Source organism: Martes martes, assembly GCF_963455335.1.
Source record: "Martes martes genome assembly, chromosome: 12".
In the NCBI taxonomy this organism is placed as follows: Eukaryota; Metazoa; Chordata; class Mammalia; order Carnivora; family Mustelidae; genus Martes; species Martes martes.
The window spans coordinates 48335802-48361487 of NC_137900.1; the positions used below are offsets into that span (position 1 = coordinate 48335802).

General features: G+C 41.2%; 1 protein-coding gene across 2 annotated transcripts in view; it reads left to right on the plus strand.

The window, feature by feature from the left end:
- Positions 1–25686, plus strand: part of FOCAD (focadhesin) — a 303850-nt gene that overhangs the window by 15810 nt on the left and 262354 nt on the right. For both annotated transcript variants that reach the window (XM_080819443.1, XM_080819444.1), the window contains exons 2-4: positions 17701–17789; positions 21056–21130; positions 23601–23755. In XM_080819443.1, coding sequence (XP_080675569.1) covers positions 17733–17789; positions 21056–21130; positions 23601–23755 — 287 coding nt within the window. In that variant the 5' untranslated portion in view covers positions 17701–17732. The remainder of the gene's footprint in view (positions 1–17700; positions 17790–21055; positions 21131–23600; positions 23756–25686) is intronic.

Sequence of the window (25686 nt, forward strand, 5' to 3'; positions counted from 1 at the left end):
TGCAGTAGGTGCTCCATGCTCCAGGCTCAGCCAACCCCCAGACCCCCCTCTCCAAAACCCTCAGTTTGTTTTCAGAGTCCACAGTCTCTCATGGTTCATCTCCCCCTCCGATTTCCCGTAACTCACTTCTCCTCTCCATCTCCCCGTGTCCTCCGTGTTATTTCTTAAAGCATACACATTTTAACATTTACTGTGTATAGTCAAGATTGGCCTCAGATAAAATTGAGATGTATACAAAGCTTCTGCTTTATATTTTGCACCCTTTATCATGTAGCCTTTCCTTGCTGGGATGGACAGAAATTGTACCCCCAAGGACGCAGGAGACTTGTGCATGGCTGCCTTGTTTTATTTATTTATTTATATATTTGAAAATATTTTATTTATTTATTTGAGAGAGACCACATGAGAGGCACGAGTAGGGGGAGAGGCAGACAGGGAGGGAGAAGCAGGCTCCCCGCTGAGCAGGGAGCCCCTATTGGGCTCCATCCCAGGATCTTGGGATCCTGGCCTGGCCAAAGGCAGACACTTAACTGACTGAACCACCAGGGTGCCCCTGCTGTATTGTTTTATTTTATTTTATTTTTTAAAGATTTTATTTATTTATTTGACAGAGATCGCAAGTAGGCAGAGAGGCAGGCAGAGAGAGAGGGGGAAGCAGGCTCCCTGCTGAGCAGAGGGCCCGATGTGGGGCTCGTGGCTCAATCCCAGGACCCTGGGATCATGACCTGAGCCAAAGGCAGAGACTTTAACCCACTGAGCCACCCAGGCACCCCCTGCTGTATTGTTTTAAAAACAATCTTTAGTCTTATGCATCTTAGTATGACTGCTTTTTTTTTTTTTTAATTAATTTATTTATTTGACAGAGAGATCACAAGTAGGCAGAGAGGCAGGCAGAGAGAGAGGAGGAAGCAGGCTCCACACTGAGCAGAGAGCCCGATGTGGGGCTCGATCCCAGGACCCTGGGATCATGACCTGAGCCGAAGGCAGAGGCCCCAACCCACTGAGTCCCCAGACATCCCTGACTGCTTCTTTCTTTCGATTGTCTGAACTAAAAACCTTGGTGTCATCCTCTGCTCTTCTTGCCTTCCACATTCTATCCATTAACAAGTGTTGTCAAGAAAGTCTGACCTAGTCTCACCATTTCTGCTGCTGTTCTCCGAGGCAACATGGTTTCTCTCCCAGATTATTGCTGTAACTACCTCACTGGTCTCTCTTTTTCCATCTTTGCCCATTCTTGTCTGTTCTTAGAGAAGCCAGAATGATATTTCAAATGATAGTCAAGTCTGCCATCTGTCTGTCCCAAACCCTCTAGGACTTCCGGTCTTACTTGGGAACCCCACAGGCTTATAGTGTCCTGCAGAGATTTAGGTGATCTGGGCCCCTGGTCACTCTGTCCTCTGTCCCCCAGTGCAGCTTGCTTACATGCACCAACTGTGCTGGTGTCCTTGGTCTTCCCTGAATTTGCTAAGCCTACTTCTCCCTCAACATTGTTGCCTTGAGTATTTCTTCTCTCCGGAGTGGTCTTTTCCTTCCGGTCTCTGTCTAAAAGCCTACTCTTTTAAAAAGGCTTTTCTTTATTCTTTGGCAGGTGCCAAAACACAAGACTGCCCTAAAATTTATCTATGGATGATGTCATTTTTGGGGGCGGGTAATAAGGTTGTATGTGCATTTGGAAAATTAAAAGAAAATAAACTCTGTACTATAATTGAAGCAATTAAAAATACCTAACTTTTATAAACTTTCAGTTACACTAGAATGAGTAAGTTCTAGAGATCTACTGTACAACAATATGGTATTGTGCACTTCAAAGTTTGTTAATAGAGTAGATCTCATGTAAAGTTTTATTACCACAAAACCCAAACCAAAGGACACAAGAAAACTCTCAAAGGTGTTGCATATGTATTGCCTTGAAGTTGCTGATGTTATCATGGAGGTGTTTACGTATGTCCACCCTCATCACATTGTACACTTTAAACGTACATTTCTTTGTATATCTATTACTATACAGTAACTGTTAAAAAAATACCTGCTCTCTCAACTGAAGCTAACATACTTGATTGAAATGAGATGGGAGAAAGTTGAACACACTGGAGGACATGTAATTTTTTTCAGGGACAGATGGATTAATTTGCTGGCAAACAATTTAGAATCAAAGGTAATTCTGTTAGCTTACTTATTTGGAACTCTGTAGGACCATTACAGCTTCTAATAACTCAAAGGTGTGACTTTCTCATTAAATAGCTCTTAATAAGCAGTGTAATTGGATCAAGTGAGACTTTTATCTTGGTGTGTGCTGTGGTGAAACCGACTCTTTAGACAGTGATAAAAGACCATGGGTGTAAGTGAATAAATAAGATCACTGATTTTTTTTATTGCAACCCCAAAATTGACTGTATGGTTTTATTTGAAGAGAATTAATAATTTTTACTTGGTGTAAAAAAAGTAATGGATGCCCATTGCGGGGGTGGGGGGGCGCGGAATTAAATGTAGCAGATATAAGGAGGGATGTGATAGGTTGTGATCTCGTATCATCCTATTCTCCGGAGAGGAACTTGTTAATATTTTCCACATTCACTTTTTTTTTCTTGATCTTATGTCTTTATATATATGGTTTAAACTTAGTTGTGTTCATGATTGTGTGTAATAATTTCTTTTTCTCACTCTATGGTAAGCATTCCTTTAGTAAAACTTGTAAATGTATTTTTCATAACTGATCGGTATTTTATCTGCATGTTCCTTAGCTTACTTTTTCGATCAGTGAATAATTTTACACAAAAGGTGGTTGCTTTTAAGCCTTTTGTATTCTACTTTTGAAATGGGAAGCGAATAGGACTTGACAACTCTGTGCCACAGTTCAGGTTGTAGCCGAGAAATGCCAGACATGAGGATACTCATCAGGTGGTACCTGGGCTGCCCACTTCCACTTCCATACTTCCATACAGAGTGGGTTAGTTTCCACCCACCTCAAACTTTCAGCTTCGTTGTGCTAAGTTCCTCTGGAATTGAGTTTGCTGGTTGGGACTTAGGGAGACTCTTCCGGTCCTGGGCACTGTGCTGGTTCTCCCGTATTTCTTTGGCTTTGAGGACTTTGGCATCAGTTTGGAGGTAAGCCTGGTTGGGAGCAATTTCATAGTGGTTTGCATTTGGGCTGGGAGGCAGAAGTAGTCTTCAAGGCTGAGGGGCACCTGGGAGGCTCAGTGGGTTAAGCATCTGCCTTTGGCTCAGGTATGATCCCAGGGTCCTGGAATCGAGCCCCACATCGGGCTCCCTGCAGCTGCTGTTCATGTAGTCCGTCATATTATGTCCAACACAGTGTTGGAAAGTTCCATTGAAACTGTACAGAAAAAATTGTAGGTATTGGTTTTAAAACTTGAGAAATTAAAAAAAAATTCTCACAAGGAGCTACATGTTCCTCTTCCTCCTCCTCCACCTGTTCTCCTCCTCCTCTTCTTTGTTTAAATATGATCTTAAAATTAACTCTCTGAAAGACGTTCCCTATGCTGTACTCTGCCAACTGGATATCAGTATTTTCCAGGAGCCTCTTCTAATTCTTGCATATGCTGCTTGGTGTCTCCATGCTAACATGAAATGATTTACTAATGGGCTTCTGCCCAGGACGGTTGTGAAGGTTAACTAGTCTCTGATTATTAAGCACCCTACAAATAAAAACAGCCATGAATAATGCTGGCTGTGTAAGAGAAAATTAGTAAATGTTACTTCGTTGGGTAATTACATGCTTAAAATGCCTTTTGCCCCAGTGGGAAATCCACAGAGGTGATACTGTGGGTTTCTAACGGGTTGTAATACATAGCAGATTACGAGCATAGCTATGATAAATAATAGCTGTCAACTGAAGCGTTCACGTAAAACTTATGATGTATTCAAGTAACAAAGACCCATTTTCCATCTCTATTAGATTCAGCTGGAAACAGTGAAGAACAAGTCTTGTGAGCTTTTGCATGTGGTCTTTGACCCCCCCCCCCTTTTAAAAGAAAATGTACCAAAATGAATAACAGTGTAATAAAAGCTCACTAATCTGGATTCTGCTGATTTAGGGTTTGGACCTGATACATCTTTATACTACCTATACAAAAGTTATTTGCTCAGTTAAAAAAAAAAAAAAAAAGCCAGGAGGAAGGGCTGTGTCTAAAAGGAATGAATTATTTTCAAATCCTGAATGTGATGGTAAGTGAATCCAGGTTGCTGCGTTAATTTGACAATAAAGTTGTTTACATATTTATTTTTCTCCTCCTGGTTCTTATTAATTTACTTAGGGTCTTTGTTTTGGGAGTCTTCATTAGTGGGAAAGATTGCAGATTCTTTGTTTCTCAGTTTCTGTTTTGGAAAGTTGATTGGAAAGTGAAAGAAACAGCAGAATTCTGATTCTAACATTTTTTGAGTCTGTTGTGTATTTGCTACTATGCTAAACACAGCAACTCAAAAACACTGACTAACTGCTTATTGCACTCTGGACCCAGCGGTGGTGAACAAGACCCAGCTGTTTCCCCCAAGAAACTCAAAAGTCCGGGGGAAAAAAAGGCAGAAGGCTTGGTCAGTGAGGAACCCTTCCTGCCTGACTTCTTCACTAGTGTGCGAGCAGGTCCAGCTGCTGTGGGCGTGGACACTAAACCCCTCTGTGACGAGATCTACATCTTGAGGATGGCTGGTGATCTTCGCAGGGCTGGAAGGCACATAGAAATTGTCCGAGTCTAGCTCTGCCATGTGGCCCCCACTGCACCTTATCCTCTTCTCCTTGCCTGGAAGATGATGCCAAGTTGTAGTTCAAGCCCTGTTTTGTGAGACAGCTGTGGGAACTGAGAAGGAACACACAGTGGTTTCCGTTTGATCTTCCCAAAACATTCCACCATTATTTCAAACTCTGTTTTTACAAGTGAACTCATCTGCACAGAACTTACGTGTCTCGTGGAGCTGTGTTTTGACCCGTCACATGGTGGGGCTACCTGCCAGCCAAGCGTTCAGTTGTGGAACGGTGGCCATCTGTGTCTGTGTGGTAGTGTTTGAGCACTCGTTTGGGCAAATAAGTGCTTTCATCTATTTCAATGAATATTGACTTATTTTTAAAAAATGGAAATTTTTTTTTTTAAGATTTTATTTATTTATCTGACTGGCAGGGATCACAAGCAGGCAGAGAGGAAGGGAAGCACGCTCCCCGCTGAGCAGAGAGCCCGACCCAGGGCTCGATCCCAGGAGCCTGGGATCACGACCTGAGCCGAAGGTAGAGGCTTTAACCCACTGAGCCACCCAGGCGCCCCAGAAAATGGTTTTTTAACAAATTGTGCATGCTGAAGAAAATGGGGGGAGAAGTAAATAGGGAAGTGTTGTTATCAGCGGCAGGAAGCATGGACTGAACTAGGGAAAATCTACACTAATTATAGTGACAAAAAGAGCCAATCTTTATTCTTCATTTGTTGCCCATTGTACTTAAACTCAGTGGTCATTGATGAAATGAAGATATAAAATCAAGAACACATACAAACGCGGGAGATGGACTGCAGGTGATGGTACCACAGGAGAGGGTAGGTTTAGGTGGATCATTTTTGTGTTTTGTGGTCGGCATTGGACTCTCCCTCCCCTCTTTTTAAAAAGATTTTGTTTTTAAGCTATCTCCACACCCAGTGTGGAGCTCAAACCCACAACCCTGAGACTGAGAGTTGTGTGCTCCACCGACAGCCTGCCAGGCACCCTGGGACACCCTTTTTAAAAAATTTTTTATTTTTTAAAAGATTTTATTTATTTATTTGACACGGAGAGAGATATCACAAGTAGGCAGAGAGGCAGGCAGAGAGAGAGAGGGGGGAAGCAGGCTCCCCGCTGAGCAGAGAGCCTGATGTGGGCCTCGATCCCAGGACCCTGAGATCATGACCTGAGCTGAAGAGCTGAAGGCAGAGGCTTAACCCACTGAGCCACCCAGGCGCCCCTGGGACATCCCTTTAATATGTAACTTTTGCACGTTAGACTTGCTTACATGTTTTTAGGCTTGCAGTAGATACAAAGATAAAGAGCTGTTTGCATATGCTGATGGGCTACTTTGCAACCCTGATTTAACAGGTAGAACCATACCCAGGTTTTCTTTTCTTTTTTTTTTTTTTTTAAATTTTCTTGCATTAGACATTTGCTTAGATACACTCTTCTCTCTCTCTCTTTAAAGATTTTATTTATTTATTTGATAGAGAGAGACACAGCGAGAGAGGAAGCACAAGCAGGGGGAGTGGGAGAGGGAGAAGAAGGCTTCCCACTGAGTAGGGAGCCCGATGCTGGGCTCGATCCCAGGACGCTGGGATCATGACCTGAGCTGAAGGCAGCTGCTGAACGACTGAGCCACACAGGTGCCCCTAGTTTTTAAAGAGAGGCTTGATTCCCTGGGATGCAGCAAGATGTAATAGAAAAAGCAAGGTGTTGGATTCAGACTCAGAATAGTAATGGATAACGTTTCAAAAGTGTTTGTTATGTGCCTGGTTATGAGCGAAGCGCTCTAATGGACTCTCTTAGTTTTACAAAAACTCTGTGTCAACGCTCCTTTCTCGAGTAGCGGTTAAGAATGTGAGCTCTGGAGGCAGATTGCACGGTTCATGCTCGTGCTCTGCTTCTTACATAATTAGGCAATTAATTTTGACCTCTCTCTGCCTCCCTTGGTTTTTCACATGAAAATGAGGATAATAATAGTACTCATGTCATGGGGTTGTTTTGAATATCGGGAGCGAGAAGACACGGAAAGAGCTTCGACAGTGCCTGCCTGGCACATGGTAAAGCTCAAGAAATCCCGGCTGTTAATACGGCTGTATAACCCTGGGCAAGAGGCTTTCTCTCTGAGCTCCTGTTTTCTCCTGTGGGAAGTGGGAGGTAGTAATACCTACCTCAGAGTTACTGGGAAGAGCCAAGGGGATTAGTTATTTAAAGTGTTTTATGGAGTGCTTGACCCCTAGGAACTGTTTGGTCCACCTTGGCCTTCTAAATCCTAGGTCTGGCTGTGGTTAGTCAGTGCATCTTTATAGAACAGGTTCTTATGTGCTGAAGTTACAGTGGTCAGAAAGAGAGACCAGGTCCCTGCCTGCAAAGAGTTGGCCTTTCACTGGGAGGCACTTGGGGCTGTGCCCTTAGCATGGAGCCTGCAGAAGATTCTCGATCCCTCTCCCTTTGCTCCTCCTGTTCATGCTTTCTCTCTCTCTAATAAATGTATCTTCAAAACCAAAACCCAAACAAAACAAAACAGAAATTTAATTCTCATAGTTCTGGAGGCTGACAGTATGAGATTAGGGTGTCAACATGATTGAATGAGGACCCTTTTCCTTGGTTCATAGGCAGTGACTTCTCCTGTTGTCCTTATAGGGTGGAAGGCCTCAAAAACTTACAGAAATTTTCAAACATACATAAGAGTAGAATAGTATTATGAACTTGAACTTGTCTGTTACCAACCTTTAGACATTCTTGTGCCCCTTTGAGGGTAAGTGAAGTATTTTACAGAAAATCCCTAATATCAGTATCCCTGAATACTTCACTTTGTTCCATATTGATATTTGTTAAGAAGTAAATTATTTTAGAGAACCAGTGCACAAAATTAGAGTCATTTTTGAGGGGAGGAGATACAAGTAAAATACCTATAAAATACATTTCTGTGATGGTGCTTTAATAAATTCTAGTTAACTGAATGGTATTTGAAGTAAGATTATGACTATGGAGATTTTAGCTATTTAAATTAGACATTTATTCGGTGAGATCTTTATAATGATTGGTATCTTTTATTACAAATGTACTGTAAGGATTATTTTGATTATTTTATATCAACATAAAACATTTATTTTAAAAATGTAGAGAGCAATTCAAGTATTCTTTGATGGAGAGAGATTTAAAAATTGTAATAGAAAAAAATCATCTGGGGGCACCTGGGTGGCTCAGTGGGTTAAGCCTCTGCCTTTCGGCTCAGGTCATGATCTCAGGGCCCTGGGATCGAGCCTCTCATCGGGCTCTCTGCTCAACAGGGAGCCTGCTTTCCCTCCACTCCTGCCTGCCTCTCTGCCTGCTTGTGATCTCTCTGTTAAATAAATAAATAAAATCTTAAAAAAAAATCATCTCAGAAAGGAGCTAATCTGAAGACTCTTGAAGACTTAGATTGGATACTGTAAAAATTCTAGATAAGTAAATATTTAGATTTTTAACTTTTCATCTATATTCCCTATTATATTTAACACGCATATGCATACACATATATGACACTTCAAAAAGATTATTCGAGAGTAATTGGAGAAAAAATTGTAAAAAGTTAGGCATTATTCAAGGAGGTAGTTTTGTTTTTTCACTTTAATGCCTGGTTCTCCTGGATAGCAGTCAGTTCTAACTTGGAATTTCCTGCCTTTGGTCTTATTTTAGACTCCCATTTCAAAATCTGTGAGTAAGTAGCATGTGACATAAGTTCAGAAAGAACTAAAGTATAAAGGCAGGAATTTGATTGCAATTGGATATATTTCAGTAAATTGCAACCGGTGAGATCATCAGAACTCAGAGTCACCTGAATTTGGTCAGCGCTTGAATTCTAGATCCTAAAACTCCTGGGGCATGGCCAGTATTGGAATGTGCTGGTCACGCCTTATGTTACTACTGGTGGTCCAGGGATACACTGGGTCTGAAGTGAAAAACCTCCCTTTTCACCTGAACTGCCAGGATGGTTAGCCTTTGTGGCAAGTTGCTTAACTTCCTTGACATTCAGTTTCTTCGTTTCTCTGGTGAAAAAAAGGTATGGAAAGGAGATAGTCTCAAGTCTACTGTATTATTAAGGAAGTCTTATCTACTGTAACAAAGAAATCCCAGAATGCCCTAGTTTTATACAAAGTAGAAAATTCTTTCTCCTATAATAGCTGGAGTTCCAGGTATGTAGTTCTGCTTCATGTTATTATCTAGGGATCTGGTTCCTTCCACATTGTTTCTTTTTTTTTTTTTTTAAGATTTTATTTACTTATTTGGCAGACAGAGATCACAAGTAGGCAGAGAGGCAGGCAGAGAGAGAGGAAGGGAAGCAGGCTCCCTGCCGAGCAGAGAGCCCGATGCGGGGCTCGATCCCAGGACGCTGGGATCATGACCTGAGCCGAAGGCAGAGGCTTTAACCCACTGAGCCACCCAGGTGCCCCCCACGTTGTTTCTTCAACAGTGAGCTAGCGGCATTATCTTCATGCAGAGAGTGGAGGAAGCAGGTGGTAGCCTGGAAGGGCCAAGTCACATTTGTTAAAACTCTGGAGAGAATTTGATCACACACGTGGTCTTAACCTAAGCGTGTTTGAGGCTAGAAAATGTGATGGAGCTGGTCAGGCTACCATTTTATTGATACAGAAGAAGGAGAACACCGAGAGTGAAGGATAGTTAGCTATCTCTACCACATCTATGCAGTTCTTGCTTTCTCTGATTATAATTTTTTTCTTTTTTCTTTTTTAAAGATTTTTATTTATTTATTTGTCAGAGAGAGAGAGAGAGAAAGAGCAGCAGTCAGAGGGAGAAGCAGGCTCCCCGCTGAGCAGGGAGCCCGATGCGGGACTCCATCCCAGGACTCTGGGATCATGACCTGAGCTGAAAGCAAACGTTTAACTGATTGAGCCACCCAGGCGCCCCTCTGATTATAATGTTGACAACGTGTCTTCATCACACCACCTAGTTGCCCTCTATCTTGGGCTGATTTTGAAATTACTCATTAATCTGAAAGTATTTTCTATTCTTTGCCTAATTTTTTGATGACTTAGTGGTCTCTGTTTTTCTTATACTTGCTCTGTAGTATTACAAACTTCCATTGTGATTTCTCCATGATCTTTTCATTTTTATGGATCTTAGAGTGAGAAGGGCCGTAATTGTCACGTCCTGCTAATTTGAGAGTGCAGGTGGCAGTTGGATTTCAGAGCTTTTGAAGCAAGAACTGAGACTAAGCTTGATTTTTAGCAGGTATCAGGATTTGGTACAGGGTGAATGAAACAGACTCCAGCTGCCAGATTCTGGAGAGCATGTGGAGAAGCCGTTAGGGTCCAGGAAGTGGTAGGTGAGAAGCTGTGCAGGCAGAAGGACAAGGAAGACATAGTACTGGATTGCAGAGCAGGGTGGGTGGTTGAAAAGAATAGATGGGTTTTTTTCCCATCTTTTTTTTTTTTTTTTAAAGGTTTTATTTATTTATTTGATGGAGAGAGACACAGCGAGAGAGAAGGAACACAAGTAGGGGGTGATTCGGGGCTCGATCCCAGGACCCTGAGATCATGACCTGCGCTGAAGGCAGCTGCTTAACGATTGAGCTACCCAGGTGCTCTGTTTTTTTCCCTCCTTTAAGAAGCTGGGCAAAGTAACTAGGAGAGATAAGAATATACCCATAAGCCACAGTCTTGATAAAGTTACAAGATCAGCTCAAAGTTATTGATGGCACCATCAGCTTTTGTGTTTCTGAAACAGGGGTCCCCATTAGTGAATGAAGTATGTATTTTTATCAGTCTGCTAATGTAAACTCTTTATAGCTTTGACTTAGCGGCTATAGATTGCTTCCCTGAGTCCTTCCTATAAAGGGATTTGGTGGTCAAGGGTGCTCAAAGTCTCGCTTTCTCTGTGATTATCAGACACTCCCTCCAACATCCCATCCCCGTCTACCCCGCATAATCCTGTGCTGGGGTCCCGTAGTGAGTGGGAATGTAATTAGATGGATCTCTTGTTTTCCATATCGTGCACTTCATTGGAAGTTTGACACTAAACGCTTTTGTGTGATGTATGGTTGTGTATTTCCATATCCCAGAGAAAGCTGAAAAACTGAAGTGTGCTATCTATCTGCTGCTCCTTTATTATCTCTAGAATGCAGGTGATAGGTTTATTTTCTTGGAAATATTCTTAGGGTGCTGGAGCATCTTGGCAGATAAGGTGATAATTGCTCAAGTTAAACAAATGCTTTGATTCCCTTGGAACTTAAAGGCCTCATTAAAAATTCCCTTTCTGATTTAGGTGTAGACAGCCAAAAAAGGCACCGTGACAGGTTGGAAATAAATCTTTAAAAATCAAACACTTTTTTGTAACAAGCGGTTTATGGAGCGTATTGTGAGCGTTCTCATTCTTTTGTAAAAAATGTCATGGGAAGAAGTAATACACAAATTGTTTTCTTTAATGCATGAAATGCCCAAGGGAAGTTGAGATTAGAAATAAAGTAGGACAGAAGCTAGACTGCCAATGCTAAAGCAAGCATTATGTGTTCTTTTTTTTTTTTTTTTTTGGAATTCCCTAAGAGAATATGATGTTCTGATACCTTGAAAGGCCAAATAGTTGTGATTAACCTTGAAGTTTAAGTCTCCAGCAGATGAAAGACAGTTGCAGTTTGTAGCTGAAGGATAGCAAATCAAGGGTGATATCAAATTGAAACGCAGCTTAGGGAGTGGTTTTTAGAATGCTTTGTGGCCATTTATTTGAAAGGTTGAGTTTTGTTTTTTTGTTTTTTTTTTTTAAAGATTTTATTTATTTATTCGACAGACAGAGATCACAAGCAGGCAGAGAAGCAGGCAGAGAGAGAGGAGGAAGCAGGCTCCCTGCGGAGCAGAGAGCCCGATGTGGGGCTCGATCCCAGGACCCTGGGATCATGGCCCGAGCTGAAGGCAGAGGCTTTAACCCACTGAGCCACCCAGGCGCCCCTGAAAGGTCGAGTGGTTTAACTTGAAAAAATGTACTTAAAAAATGTATTCATTCTCTAAAGTGTCACATGGATCTTGGGGCTGTCTTTTGTAAACTTAGGTGTTTGTCATCTGTACTCAGGTGGTTTTGATGAAAATGGTACTCTCTTACTCCATTGGCCTCCTTCTTCGAGACAAAGTCATTCTTTTTTTCTTTTTCTTTTTTATTAACATTTTAAAAAGATTTTATGTATTTATTTATTTGAGAGAGAGAGAGAATGAGAGAGAGAGAGCGTGAGAGGGAGAAGGTGAGGGGAGAAACAGTCCCTGCTGAGCAGAGAGCCCGATGCAGGACTCAATCCCAGGACTCCAGGATCATGACCTGAGCCGAAGGCAGTCGCTTAACCAACTGAGCCACCCAGGCACCCAATGTCATTCTTTCTGTATGGTTTGGCTTTTTCACTGCACAGTAAGCTATTAGCCTAACCAGCTGCTCATCTGTCCCCAAAACATTTTGGAATTCCACCATTCTGTGCCTGGATCTGAGAGCATAACCTCGCATTTTCTTCTCTTTCTCTCTATCACTGTTGACATTTGGGTGAGTCTCTTCTGTGATATGTTTATAAGCATCTGCTACCCTGGAGAGTCTGAGTCTCCTTTTTACTGAGTTAGATTAGATCATCAGAAAACTGTCCTTGCGCTTCATTCGCTGAGGCTCTTTTGCTGAATTACATGGTATGTTATTCCCAGGGCTTTATCCAGGGTTTGTTTAAAAAAGTCGTATGAAATTCCCTTTAGCTTACGTTATTGAGAATGTTGCTTATTATACACTCTGTATTCCATATGTAAAGGCTAACCTGAGAAATTTCCTTCAGAGGTTAGGGGCACAAAAAGCTTGTTTTCTTTGATGAAAGGTGCTTCTCCCCGCACCCTCCCATCTTTTAGATAATAAAAGTTGTATTATTTACTATATATATACACACACACATATATATGTATATATATATATGCCATGTAATATATGCTATAAATATTATATATTATATAACATATGTTATGAATAACATAACATATAAAATATAACATTATATATAATATAATATAATACTATAATAATATATATTTATTTACTTTGCTTGGGAGCACGGGGCCAAATTTGGATGTCAGTGTTAGCAATTGTGTCTACACATTTTATAAATTAATTAAAAAAATAGTCACAAATTAAAAGGAGTCAGCAAACTACTGCCCACCCTCCTCCTGTGCTTTTCAGAAAAGTTTTATCAGGGCACAGCTATGGTCCATCGCTCATGGCTATGGCTGCTTGTATGCTACTGTGGTAGATTGAGTAGTTTGCTGTCTGACCCTTTAGAAAAAGAAATATTTCCATTCCCAATGCGAATAGTCGCAAGATGGTATGTGCCAGCCAAAACACTGAAATAATGTAAAACAAGGTGACTTCTAGAAAATGTGGCTACTTGGAAAAGGCTTAGCAGCAAAGATGGTCTATGAAGGAAATTTCATCTTTAAATAGTGGGAACATATAGAGAAGGGCATTTTATGGGGGCAAAAACAGCATAAGCAAAATTCCTTAGGAATGAGCACATTTTGAGCAACAGGGGACTAATTTGGAAGCCATTGTAGCCCAGTTGAAATTAGACAGCGGGGATGATGAAGCCGGCTGGGAGAGATGCTTGATGGAGGGCTTAAAGGTGAGGAATCAGAATGTGCCTTTAATCTGACAGGCTAGTGAAACCTCTGAAGTCTTCGCAGGGAAACAATGTGATGGCAATTGCATTTTAGGACAATTTGTCTCACGGCGGTGTATGGGATCTGCTCATGCGTGGAGGTCCCTGGGACTAAGCAGTTACTGAAGTGAGCTGAGCGGAGGAGCTGGTCTGAGGAGGGTAGAAATGGGGAGGAGAGGTAGGCTCTCAGGTGCTGGGAGGGATGAAAGCGACTTTGTGATTGAATGGCTGCAGAGGAAGCAAGGAACTCTTGAGAGAACCGGGAGAAGTGGAACCGAAATGGTAAATGTGTTTGTGAGAGAAGATAGGTTCTCCTTCCTTCTTCCTTCCTTCCTTCCCCCACTCGCTCCCTTCCTTTCTTCCTATTTAAAGATTTATTTTTTTTACTTATTTAAATTTAATTAGTTAACATAAAGTATATCATTACTTTCAGAAGTTTAGGTCAGTGATTCATCAGTCTTATATAACACCCAATGCTCATTACATCATGTGCCCTCCTTAATGCCTATCACCCAGTTACCCCATCTACCCCTCTCCAGCAACTTAGTTTGTTTCCTATAGTTAAAAGTGTTTGTCTCCCTCTCTTGATTTTGTCTTATTTTTCCCTCCCTCCCCTAATGATCCTCTGTTTTGTTTCTTAAATTCCACATATGGGTGGTACCGTGTGATAATTGTCTTTCTCTGATTGGCTTATTTCGCTCAGCGTAATACCCTCCAGTTCCATCCACACTGATGTAAATGGTAAGATTTCATCCTTTTTGATGGCTGAGTAATATTCCATTGTGCTTACATACCACTTCTTCTTTATCCATTCATTGTGGATGGGCATCTGGGCTCTTTCCACAGTTTGGCTATTGTGGATATTGGTGCTATGAACATTGGGGTGCAGGTGCCCCTTCAGATCACAACGTTTATATTCTTTGGGTAAATACCTAGTAGTATTTTCAGCATTTTGAGGAACCTCGGCACTGTTTTCCAGAGTGGCTGTGCCAGCTTGCATTCCCACCAACAGTGGGAAAAAACACCTGTTTTTTCCTGGCTGGTTAATTTTAGCCTTTCTAATTGGTGTGAGGTGGTATCTCATTATGGTTTTGATTTGTATTTCCCTGGTGCTGAGTGACAGTAAGCACATTTTCATGAAGGTTTTTTTTTAAGCACTCTCTGCATCTAACATGGGGCTTAAACTCACAATCCTGAGATAAGGAGTTGTGTGCTCTTCTGACTGAGCCAGACAGGTACCCCAATATGTGCTTTCTTTTTGACATCTCCAATCGCTGGCTTTATAAAAGAGAGCAGGGACAGGTTTGGGGGTATGGACTGGGCTCTGGGAGAGTTTCCATGAGGGGAGAGAGCACAAGGCAAGGAACTTGGCAGCAGTAAGGAAGGTGGGGTGCAGGAAGTGGAGTGGACAGAGGAGTTGGAGTTGGTAGAGCAGTTTCCCAGTGTGTGTCCCAGGAAGGGCTGGTTGTATAGACTGTTAACAGATATTTCTAGAAAAAAGGGTGCCATGATCAGATAAGTTTGGTAAACTCTGGGTTAAGCAAAGTTAATCAGACTTCTTGCTTTAATACCTCTCAGATTCTATAATTAATGTGCACCATCATTTATATCTTTAGCTAAATCTGTCTCTTCAGTTGTAAATTCATGTATTCAGCTTTCTACCTGACCTCTCCATTTGGATATCCGTTAGACATCTGAAACTTACCAGTTTCAAATGAAATTCCCAGCTTTTTCCCACAAAACTGGTTTGCCTCTCTCAGTTGATGGCAACTCCATCTTTTTCTCTTAGTAAAACATGCCATGGTAAGTGATATATAAATTGTTTTGTTTAATGTATAAAATGCCCAAAGGAATTGACATTAAAATTAAAGGTGCTCAGATCAAACACTTCGGAGTCATCTCTGACCCTTTCTTCTATACTCTCAACCAGTCATCAGCAACCACATTGACTCTTACCTTCAAATGTATCTAGAATCTGAGCACTCTTCATCTCAGGTGATTCTGTTAAAATCTTACCACTCTTTTTCAGTACCAGCTTACCATGTCACTGGGGACAGATACATTAGTCCTTCTGGTGACCTGCATGGTGTTTTATAAACTGACTTCTTCTTCTTTTCTTTTTTTTTTAAAGATTTGATTTATTTATATGTGAGATGGAGAGAGAGCATAAGCAGGGGGAGTGGCAGGCAGAGGGAGACGCAGGCTCCCTGCTGAACAAGGAACCAGATTCGGAGCAACTAACTCAATGCTGGGACGCTGGGATCATGACCTGAGCTGAAGGCAAATGCTTAACCTCTGAGCCACCCAGGTGTCCCTGTGATCTGACTTCTTACTGACTTTCTGATTTCCCATTATGTTCTTCCTTCATTCAGTTTTTTTAAGCCTTTATTCATCTATTAGAGAGAGAGAGAGAGAGAGAGAGCGCGAGCATGAGTGAAGGGGGAGGAGTAGAAGGAGAGGGAGAAGCAGGCTTCCCGAGGAGCTGGGAGGCCGACCCGGGACTCGATCCCAGGACCCCAGGATCACAACCTGAGCCAAAGGCACACGTTTAACGACTAAGCTGCCCAGGTGCCTCTTTCATTCACTCTTGGCTCCTTTCTTTGTTCTTTTCTAGCCCTGGCCTTAAGCACTTAATGAGCTTTGGGTTTTTGCACTCACTGTTCACTGTGTCTGTGATATCTTCCCCCAGACATCTGTATGGCTGACTCACCAAATGTCATCCTCTGCGGAAGAGACTGACCCTGGTTGCCATATTTAAAAAGAAAGTGTTTCTGTAAACCCTAAGATCCATGAGTGTAGGGATTTTTGTCTGTTCTGTTCCTGGAAGTTGCCTAAGCACACTGAGCAGTGCCTGACACCCAGTAGGCAGCTAGTAAGTATTTGAGTGAATGAGTGAATGAACATTAAGGTGCCAATATATATTCCCTACAAAACCTTTTACCCTCGTGGACATCTCTTCATCCTAGGTTTCCTGGGGACACACTTTGGGAAATGGTGTTCTGATATCTTACAGAATTCCAGAGAGCAGAAGATTCCAAGAAAGAGGAGATGGACACATCTGGAAAGTTGAGCAACTTTTAACCTGTGTAAACTAACGAGTAGATTTTGCTAGCAGACATAATTTGCAGTCTTTGAAGCTGTTTCAGTGCTGCGAAGTGTCAAATTCAGGGGAGTAAAGTTGGCCCTAGATGTTGAAGAAGAAGGCGAGGATGAATGATCCATTCAGAGAGTGTAGTTTTGGAGGAAAGGGAGGAAAGTAGTAGAGTCTTGGGTTCAACACAAGGCACATCCATTTGTGAGAGCAGGAGAGCTTTCTTTCGCTGCCTATTATTTTTATAGGGTAACCTGGACTACCTGGAATTTCTTTTTTAATACATATGTAAATATTTTTAAGTAGACTCCATGCCCAGTATGAAGCCCAACACAGGGCTTGAACTCCCTGAGATCAGGAGATCAAGAGATTAAGAGTGGGATGCTTAACCCACTAATAGCACCTTATTTTTTCAAAGTAGTGTAATTTGGTGGGTTCAGGGCTGCATGGACTGGATAAATTGAGGTCCTTAGGAAATCCTTTCAGTACTTCAGAGCCTTCTCTTGACCTTGCCCTCCTCCATCCATTTTGCATACTTGAAAACATTTTTCTTTCTCTTTTCTTCTCTTGTCTTTTCTCTTGCCTTGCCTTGCCTTTCCCGTTTCCCTTTCCTTTCCTTTCCTTTTCTTTCTTGACAGCCCAGTAGGAATGAGAGGTGTGATGGAAATATTAAAAGTTGGTGCTAATTGCTTCCTCTTTTAGCAGACAAGCAATCCGTTTCAGTGTGTGAGTTTCTAGGTCATTTCTATACCCCCTGAAAAAAGCTCACCTAGGCTTCATACTTGTCACCAGCAGTTAGATGAGTGCTTAAATGAAAGCTTGTCCCCAGACCGTGGTAGAGTTTAAATAATTTTGCGAAAATGTGGTTCTTTCTCTCTTAGAAGTTTTGATCTTTGAAAGAGTTTCTATTTCAAACATGCGGTTGAACTTTTAAAATCCTGTTATTTAGGCGGGAGCTTTTGGGATTTTTTTGGGTGTTTCCATAGTGTGAATTAATCTGTTCCAGGATTTGCTCTAATGGGAAAAACCAAGAGTGGTTGAGCATTTTAGTTTATTTATCAATCATGGCATTTGTGGGCCAGAGTGGTTGGTGATCCTATGCCAGCAATTATGGGGCAGAGCCCAATGCTTTATTTCCGTTGTTGTCTTTGGAATGAATTACTTTTATGTTATTTGAGGAATAATTGGTTTGAAAGCCTTTTCCAGACTAACAAATATTCTTTTCTTTTGATTACAGAGTCGGCTTATATACATGTAAGAGGAGCAAAAATGTCAGATGATATCAGGAAAAGGTTTGAATTTCCAAATTCTCTTATCCAATCACAGGTAATTTTTACATACTTAATTATTTTTGCTTCATGGTAACAAACGCAGTGCTTTGGTGGACTGTTAGTAGAACTTTACAGTTTTAACATTAAGTATTTTATTCTACATAAAGGATTCTACATACTTATTGCTTTATTAACTTTATATTAGTTAATTTGAAAATTTATATTTAAGGGGCACCTGGCTGGCTCCTCATGTCGGGGTGCATGCTAATCTTGATCTTAGGGTTGTGAGTTTGAGCCTCACTTTGGGTGCAGAGGTTACTTTATTTTATCTTTTTTTCTTAATTTTATTTTACTTATTTGTTTGAGAGGGAGAGGGACAGAGAATCTGAAGCAGACTCTGCACTGAGCACAGAGCCCGACGTGGGGCTCGGTCCCATGACCTGAGTGGAAACCAAGAGTTGTCTGCTTAACCGACTGAGCCACCCAAGTGCCCTCATATCTTGTAAAGATTATATTAAAAAATTAAATAAAAAACGCTGAAAATTTATATGTGACATAGGAAAGTGAATATTTGAAATTGACCAATCTCAGCTGCTGCTGCTGCTTTTTTTTTTTTTTTTAGAGATTTTATTTATTTATTTGAGAGAAAGAGAGAGAGAGGGAGAGCATAGAGGGAGAAGCAGGCTTCCCGCTGAGTAGAGAGCCCAACGTGGGGCTTGTTCCAGGACCCAGAGATCATGACCTGAGCTGAAGGCAGACACTTAACTGACTGAGCCACCCGGGCGCCCCCAGTTTCGGTTTCTGTTTATATCATACTTTCTTCTTAGACATAATAAAACCTTGATTAATTAGGAGGCCCCTAGATCTGTATTTTTTTTTAAGTCTACAATGAATTTGGGGAATAGAAATAAATGGTTACACATCTATGGAGTATGAGAGATTGATACTTAAAATGGTCTATTTTACCCCTGTACAACTATAAAGAATAAGGGATTTTGACTGTAATAACCAACATTCAGTAAGTAAAATACCCTGGATTAAAAAAAAAATTGATGTATATAGTAACACAGGCAGGGCTTGGTGATAATTTATTTTGAGAGCTTTTTAGTTATTAGGGTTCAACCAAAAGTGGTTTTCTGGTTGGCCTTGCACTAACTTGAAGCATTCTGGTTGGTCAAGGTGCTATAATAGCTTACTGTCTTTTCTTGTGAGAGTGAAACCAGGCGACCAGCTCCAAGACCGAACAGCGTACAGCCTCTTGGATGCTTTCAGCAAGTTTTCTCCGGAGATGCCTGCTGTGGGAATTGACCTAGCTGGGTAGTGGGGAACCCTTCCATGAGGAGTAGAACACTCCTTATGCAAGATTCCCTTCTACCTGACTGGGTTGGAGTCCTGTCCTGTACAGCACAGGTCCTTACCATGAAGAGGAGGATGAAGAGGATACCGTCCACAGTTTCTGTTTTCTATTCCTGGAGTCCCTTCATTAGCATAGATAACTGAGAAGTGCCTGTGTGTGTTACTGTTAAATTAAGTGAGAAGTGTACATGTATGGGTTCATGGATGGAGAATGTCTCTTTCAGCTATTGTATTATGGAAAACTTAAGTAGCAATATAGGGTCACTTATCCTTGGACTTTGTGCTTTAAAATCAGTTTAGCCTGTATTCTCTGATTTGTTAGTAGGATACACAGAAAGGCAAACTGGAGAAGTTGGACCTGGTGGGGGGATGTTTGTCAGTAAGCTGATCTTTTAGTCCTTTTTTTTCTAAATATGAATGGGAGCTTTTTTTTTGGTCCCTGTTGTGTTTCATACTGGTTTTATGTGGTTCTTGCAATTGTGCCCTGTTCTCTCTGAATACTTATTGTTCTTTTGTAACTGTTGCTCAGTGTTAGCACCATATTTCATTGATTCACACACATTTTTTCCACATTTTAGCATCTTTGAAATTGGGTCGCATCTAGTAATTCGTGGCAGCAGTTTTTACACAGCTGGTCTTGCCTGCACCATTGTGAACTTGGCCATGATTTTTCTAAAGGAAATCTTTCACTAATATAAAATCAAAACTCTAAATTATAAGGCACATTATTTAACATAGGTTAATGGGCACCCTTTCTTCCTTAGTAGTACAAATAAAATAATGGTGTGTCTCGCTGTTGATGGCCGGTTGCATTCAATGAAATATGGTGTATTTTGTAAGCAGCCACCAAAGCTGTTCACTGGTCTTCAGTTCTTGTTCATTTCCCTTGAACTAGGAGGTAAGAGACAGTTAATTGATCTAAACTTAATATTCATGTCATCGAGTGATTTATATTACAAAACTGAGATCATCAAGCATTGAGGTCTTAAAGCATTTCCAAGGTGTGAAATACAAAAAGAAACAAAGTGGGGGGAGATGCTTTGTTTTTGTGTGAGCTTTTCTGGAGACTACAAGACTGACAGTGGCTCCCAGATGTATCATATGTTGGTCCAAGTGCAGGATCAACACTTGGTGCAGTTGGAGAGTTTTTTCCAGCCCATAACCAGGAGGGCTGTCATTGTTGCTGGCCTACTGCTCTAAGGCAGCAGAGCAGTGCTGGGGAGGGGTGAAGAACCAGGGGAATGGAGTTGAGGTGGTAGGAAGGAATGATACTTATGTATTTATGTCATCAACAGTCCTCTAGAAATAGAGTCTTAGATTTAATTTTGGGCTTTTTGACCAAAGCAGGATATGGGAACATTTTAGAAATTTATGAGACTAAAAGCTTATACAAGGGCTAAAACTTATAAGAAAATAATAAAGAAATTAAATCATAGGCCTAAGCGAGAGAGAACGGTTGTGGTACTGGCTCAGATCTGTTTGGGCTGTGGTCATAAAGATGGGGATGAGTTTTCTCCATCTTCATTAAGGGCATGATGAAGCATGATGGATTTCATTTAGATGCAAAAATGATTTTAAAAGCTGTGGAGTTTCTCATTTGTCTCCTGGATTAATGGATGAAGCAATCTCACATTATCTTCTAATACTAAGTGACAGCAATTTGAACTGAAAATCTGGCAATTTTCTTAACATCTATGAACTATAGTTTGCTTATTGGGATAAAAATGCTTACCTTGAGAGTTGTTATGAAGCTAAGAAATTATGTATGTAGAATACCTAATTCAGTGCCTTCCACAGAGCACACTCTCAAATGAATGGGAATTTTATTACCACTTGACTGGTTGGCACACTCATACTCCGATCACCTAGTATTTTTTTTTTCCCCATATCAACTTGTATTGACAGGAGTTACCTTCAAATGCACTAACTGGAGAGATTTGTTGATTTTTTTTTTTTTTTTTTAAGGCTGTGGGTCATCTTATTGCTGCGGTCCTGAAGGAAAATGGTTTTTCAGAAAAGATCCACCAGTCGACAAACCAGGTCTGTATTCACCTTTGTGCTTGAGATCTCTTCAGATACTGCTCCCAGCTGCATGTAGGCACTCCTTCTGTTTCAGGTCACTGTAGAAATGATCTTGAACTGGTTTTGTTTGTTTGTTTGTTTTTTGGTTTGCCAAATTCTTCTTCTGAATTCTTTACAATTTAAAATTGGTTACAGAACTTGGGGAGTGAGATATGGAGGGGGTGTGAAGGGGAGTATTCTGTGACTCTTAGTGAAGAGTAGCATGCGTGGGATGAGGGTAGACATGCCTTAGACAAGGTTGGTAGGATTACCTCTGAGGGAATCTTTTCGGTTAATGGAGAAAGTGAACATAGCAGCTTTCTGCTATGGAGGAGATTTCTCCTACTTTCAGGTGGCCCAAGTATGAGTTCTGAGTTAGAAAGGTCATGCTTTGGAACTTGGAGCTGAAGGAAAATTACCATGCATAGGGCAGGAGAATGCTAGGATTGAAGCAGTACTCCACTTCCTGAGATGCAGACCACTTGGGTTTTGGTCAGCCCGTGTTGTAGATTTTGACCTGCTGGTTGGAAACTCCACTTGAGTGGGTGCTCTCAGGTAAACTCTGTAGAGAATGTAGATGATGGAAATAAGATTTTTTTTTTTCACAACAGAAATAATTGATTTCCTTTCTCTCACATTGCCTTTTTTTTTTTAACCCCTTCACATTGCTTTTGATCAGCTACTCCCAAGTCACATCTCTTTCCAGCTTCTGCTGCCATGTTGAAATCAGTGTAGAGGCAAATTTCACTAATTGGCATTTATCTGGTATTTGTATGTAGTGTATAAATTAGGTTTTCTGAGAACCCTCATCTTAATCCTGTGTATAATCACATTATGTACTCAGAGGTGATCTAATGGTTTTACTTAAACAGCTGGGATTTACTGAATGTCAAATCCCTGTGACTTAACTGTATTCTCTTCTGTATTCTCTTCTATTAGTAAATGAATGCTCACTTCCACGAGGGCATACCTGAGGCAAGGGTTTTTTTTATTCATTTATTTCATTTTTCTGGTTTATAATGGAGTAATAACATGTGGAACCCTTTGATATTGGCCATACAGGTGAATAAAATTTCCTTCTGAATAAAAGAACAGGAATATAAATATTTCTTTCCTGTAGTGACTGTTAACTGTATTGTTCTGTTATAGTGGGATCCTAAGATTGAAAAGGCTCTCAGAGCCAGCTACAGTGGGCAAGTGGGCACAATATGATGTTGATTTTCACTCTTTATTCTGTGGGAGCTGAGGACCTTGTTTTTTCCCCTCAAATTATATATTTTTCTAATAACTTATGTCAGGAAGAGGGAAAAATAGCTTCATGATGTTCTTTAAAAAAAAAAAAAAAACAAAGCAAAACAAAACCCAAACCGCATGTAAATCTAAATGGACTTAACTAACCCACAATACATTCAAATATAGTTTATCATTAGTCATGAGCTTCTGGTGGGGTGGGTCATGGATTCTTGAGGATGTTCTGAAAGGTTGAAGCTCTGCTTTTATAGGATTTTTCAAAATAAAGATCTTACATTTACTTATGTTCCCTTCTGGTACTTCTCTATCAAACAATACAGACTTATGGTCTGAGGGGGCAAAAAGTCAGTTTCTTTCTTTCTTTTTTTTTTTAGATTTTTATTTATTTATTTGACAGAGAGAGACACAGTGAGAGAGGGAACACAAGCAGGGGGAGTGGGAGAGGGAGAAGCAAATTTTCTGCTGAGCAGGGAGCCCGATGGAGGGCTCGCTTGATCCCTGGACCCTGGGATCATGACCTGAGCCGAAGGCAGACGCTTAACTGACTGAGCCACCCAGGTGTCCCAAGTCAGTTTCTTTCTTGACCACAGCTGTTTTCTAGGCATTTGTTGGAAACCATGGAAATAGCAGCTTGCTGTTTCCCCCCTTTACTATCTTTCCTCTGGACCCACATTAGACTTCAGTAAATTGAGGCAGGGGCATTGTGGGGGATGTGGAGTGCATGTAAGTGGTAAAGATTGCTGGTAGGAGAGCAGAAACACGTTCTGAAAAATGTTGCATTTCGGGCTTAAACCATAGGCGTGATTCGGACTGAGTTCAGCCTAGACTAACTGCTATGCTGATATTGACGGTGTCTGGTTCAAGGGCTTGGTTGGAGCTCTGTGCGAGAGCCGAGCCTTTGTTTTGATCCCCTGTCAGTTTCCTTGGGTTGCTCAAACTCAAGTCATACCCCTGTCTGCAGCCAGCCTTATTCTGAAGCCGGGACACCAGATGGGCGAGCATGGCTGTATCAGAACACAACCATTATCTCTCCTGGAAAACTGACTCTAGTTTATTCTACAAATGGTGGGACAACAGCATCATCTTTGTATGGGAAAGCTAGCCCACTGTGAGCAAATTACGCTTCGATGAATGCCTGGGGCTGTCCATGCCTTTGCTGCTCATCGGACGTGTCTTTTGATCACTGGTTTGTTTTCAGACTCCGGCTTTGAACTTGCTGTGGGAGAAGTGTTGCAGTGATAATGTGGTGGTTCGAACGGGCTGCTGTGAGGGTCTGGTGGCCCTTGTCGCTCAGGATCACGCAGAGTTTGGCTATGTGCTCAACGGGATACTCAACCTGATGCCATCGACCAGGTATTCTTTCCTTCGTGTTTAATCAGTAAAACACATTTTTAGGAAAAAAAGGTCACTGATTTGCCATTAAACGTCAACATTCACTCTACTTGCCAGTTGTTTTTCTTTCCCTTAAGATGTCATGCAGTTGATATCTCGTACGTGCCGATTTAAACTCTGTAGTCTTGGAATTTGTGGTCATTTGCTGTAGTTAAGCCTCCAGGGCTTTCTGAGGCACCATTCTTTTTTTTTTTTCCTTAAGATTTTATTAATTTATTTGACACAGAGAGAGAGAATGTAAGTAGGCAGATCAGTAGGGAGAGGGAGAAGCAGGCTCCCCACGGAGCCAAGAGCCTGATGCGAGACTCGATCCCAGGACCCTGAGATCATGACCTGAGCAGAAGGCTGGAGCTAGTCTGGGGAAGGGCAAGTATACCACGCTAAAGGATTTGAGTTTCTGACTAGAGACAGCACACTACAAAGAAAACTCAAGGTTCCAAAAAGATACACAGAGAGGATCTAAAAAAATAAAATAAGACTTGTGAAGAAAGATGAAAAGGCCAGAGGTTATTCAACCTAGCCAACTCTAAGCGCAGGATGCCATCTTCCACAGATAGGACAATGACAGCTGTATTCCTTCTCCACGGAAAGCAGAAAAAAAGATTAGGTGTCCACCTCCGAGGACACTATGATAAAAAAAACACAAGGAGAGGGGCGCCTGGGTGGTTCAGTGGGTTAAGCCTCTGCCTTCGGCTCAGGTCATGATCCCAGGGTCCTGGGATTGAGCCCCACGTTGGGCTGTCTGCTCCGCAGGGAGCCTGCTTCCTCCTCTCTCTCTGCCTGCCTCTCTGCCTACTTGTGATCTCTCTGTCAAATAAATAAATAACATCTTAAAAAAAAAAAGCATATATTTTGGAGGTGCCTGGGTGGCTCAGTTGATTAAGTGTCTGACTCTTGATTTCAGCTCAGGTCATGATCTCAGGGTTGTAAGATCGAGCCCTGCATCAGGCTCTTTGCCCAGCTTAAGATTCTCTCTCTCTCTTTCTGCTCACTGTCTAAAAAATTAAAATAAAAAAATGTATTTTTCAAATAAGCAACACAATCACATGGAAAAAGTCCAAAAGGGTACATGAGGCAAGGTGTCTGTCTTACTCCTATATTTCAGTTTTTCTCTTCAGAGGCAAAAGTCTTACAAGGTCTTATTTTTCTTATAAATGTGTTTATGTACATATAACTGACAATTTACCTGTTTATTTTTCCTTAAGAAAAGAAATAGCCTATAATGCACACGATTTATTTTTCATTCTTAAGTGAAAAAATGTATCTTGGAGACTGTTCTTTAACAAAAATAAAGTGCTTTCTGTTTTTTTGAGCCGCATAATATTCCATTGTTTGAATGTGCCATAATTTACCCATTCCTTATTGTTTTCAATTTTTTTTTTGCAAGTATGGGTAGTGCTTCAGTGAGTAATCTGATACATATAGGTGACTGTTAGTTTTTAAGGGTCATTGGAAACATGGTCACGATATAGAAGAAAGCCTTATATTTTATAGTAAACCTCTATAGGAATTTTTTTTTTAAAGATTTTATTTATTTATTTGTCAGAGAGAGCACAAGCAGGCAGAATAGCAGGCAGAGGCAGAGGGAGAAGCAGGCTCCCTGCTGAGCAAGGAGCCTGATGCAGGACTTGATCCCAGGACCCTGCCCTGGGATCATGACCTGAGCCAAAGGCAGCTGCTTAACCAGCTGAGCCACCCAGGCATCCCACCTATATAGGAATTTTAATGATTGGAAGATCCTGGGGGAAAAAATTTTTTTTCAAGTTTCCTGTCTGAGAATGTTCTTGACTAACTTAGAAGCCTCAGGGAGATGGAGACAGGGTAGACCTTGAAGCGAACCAGTTTAATTTTTGAATCAATTTGATGATGAAATGTGTTATATAAGTGTGACA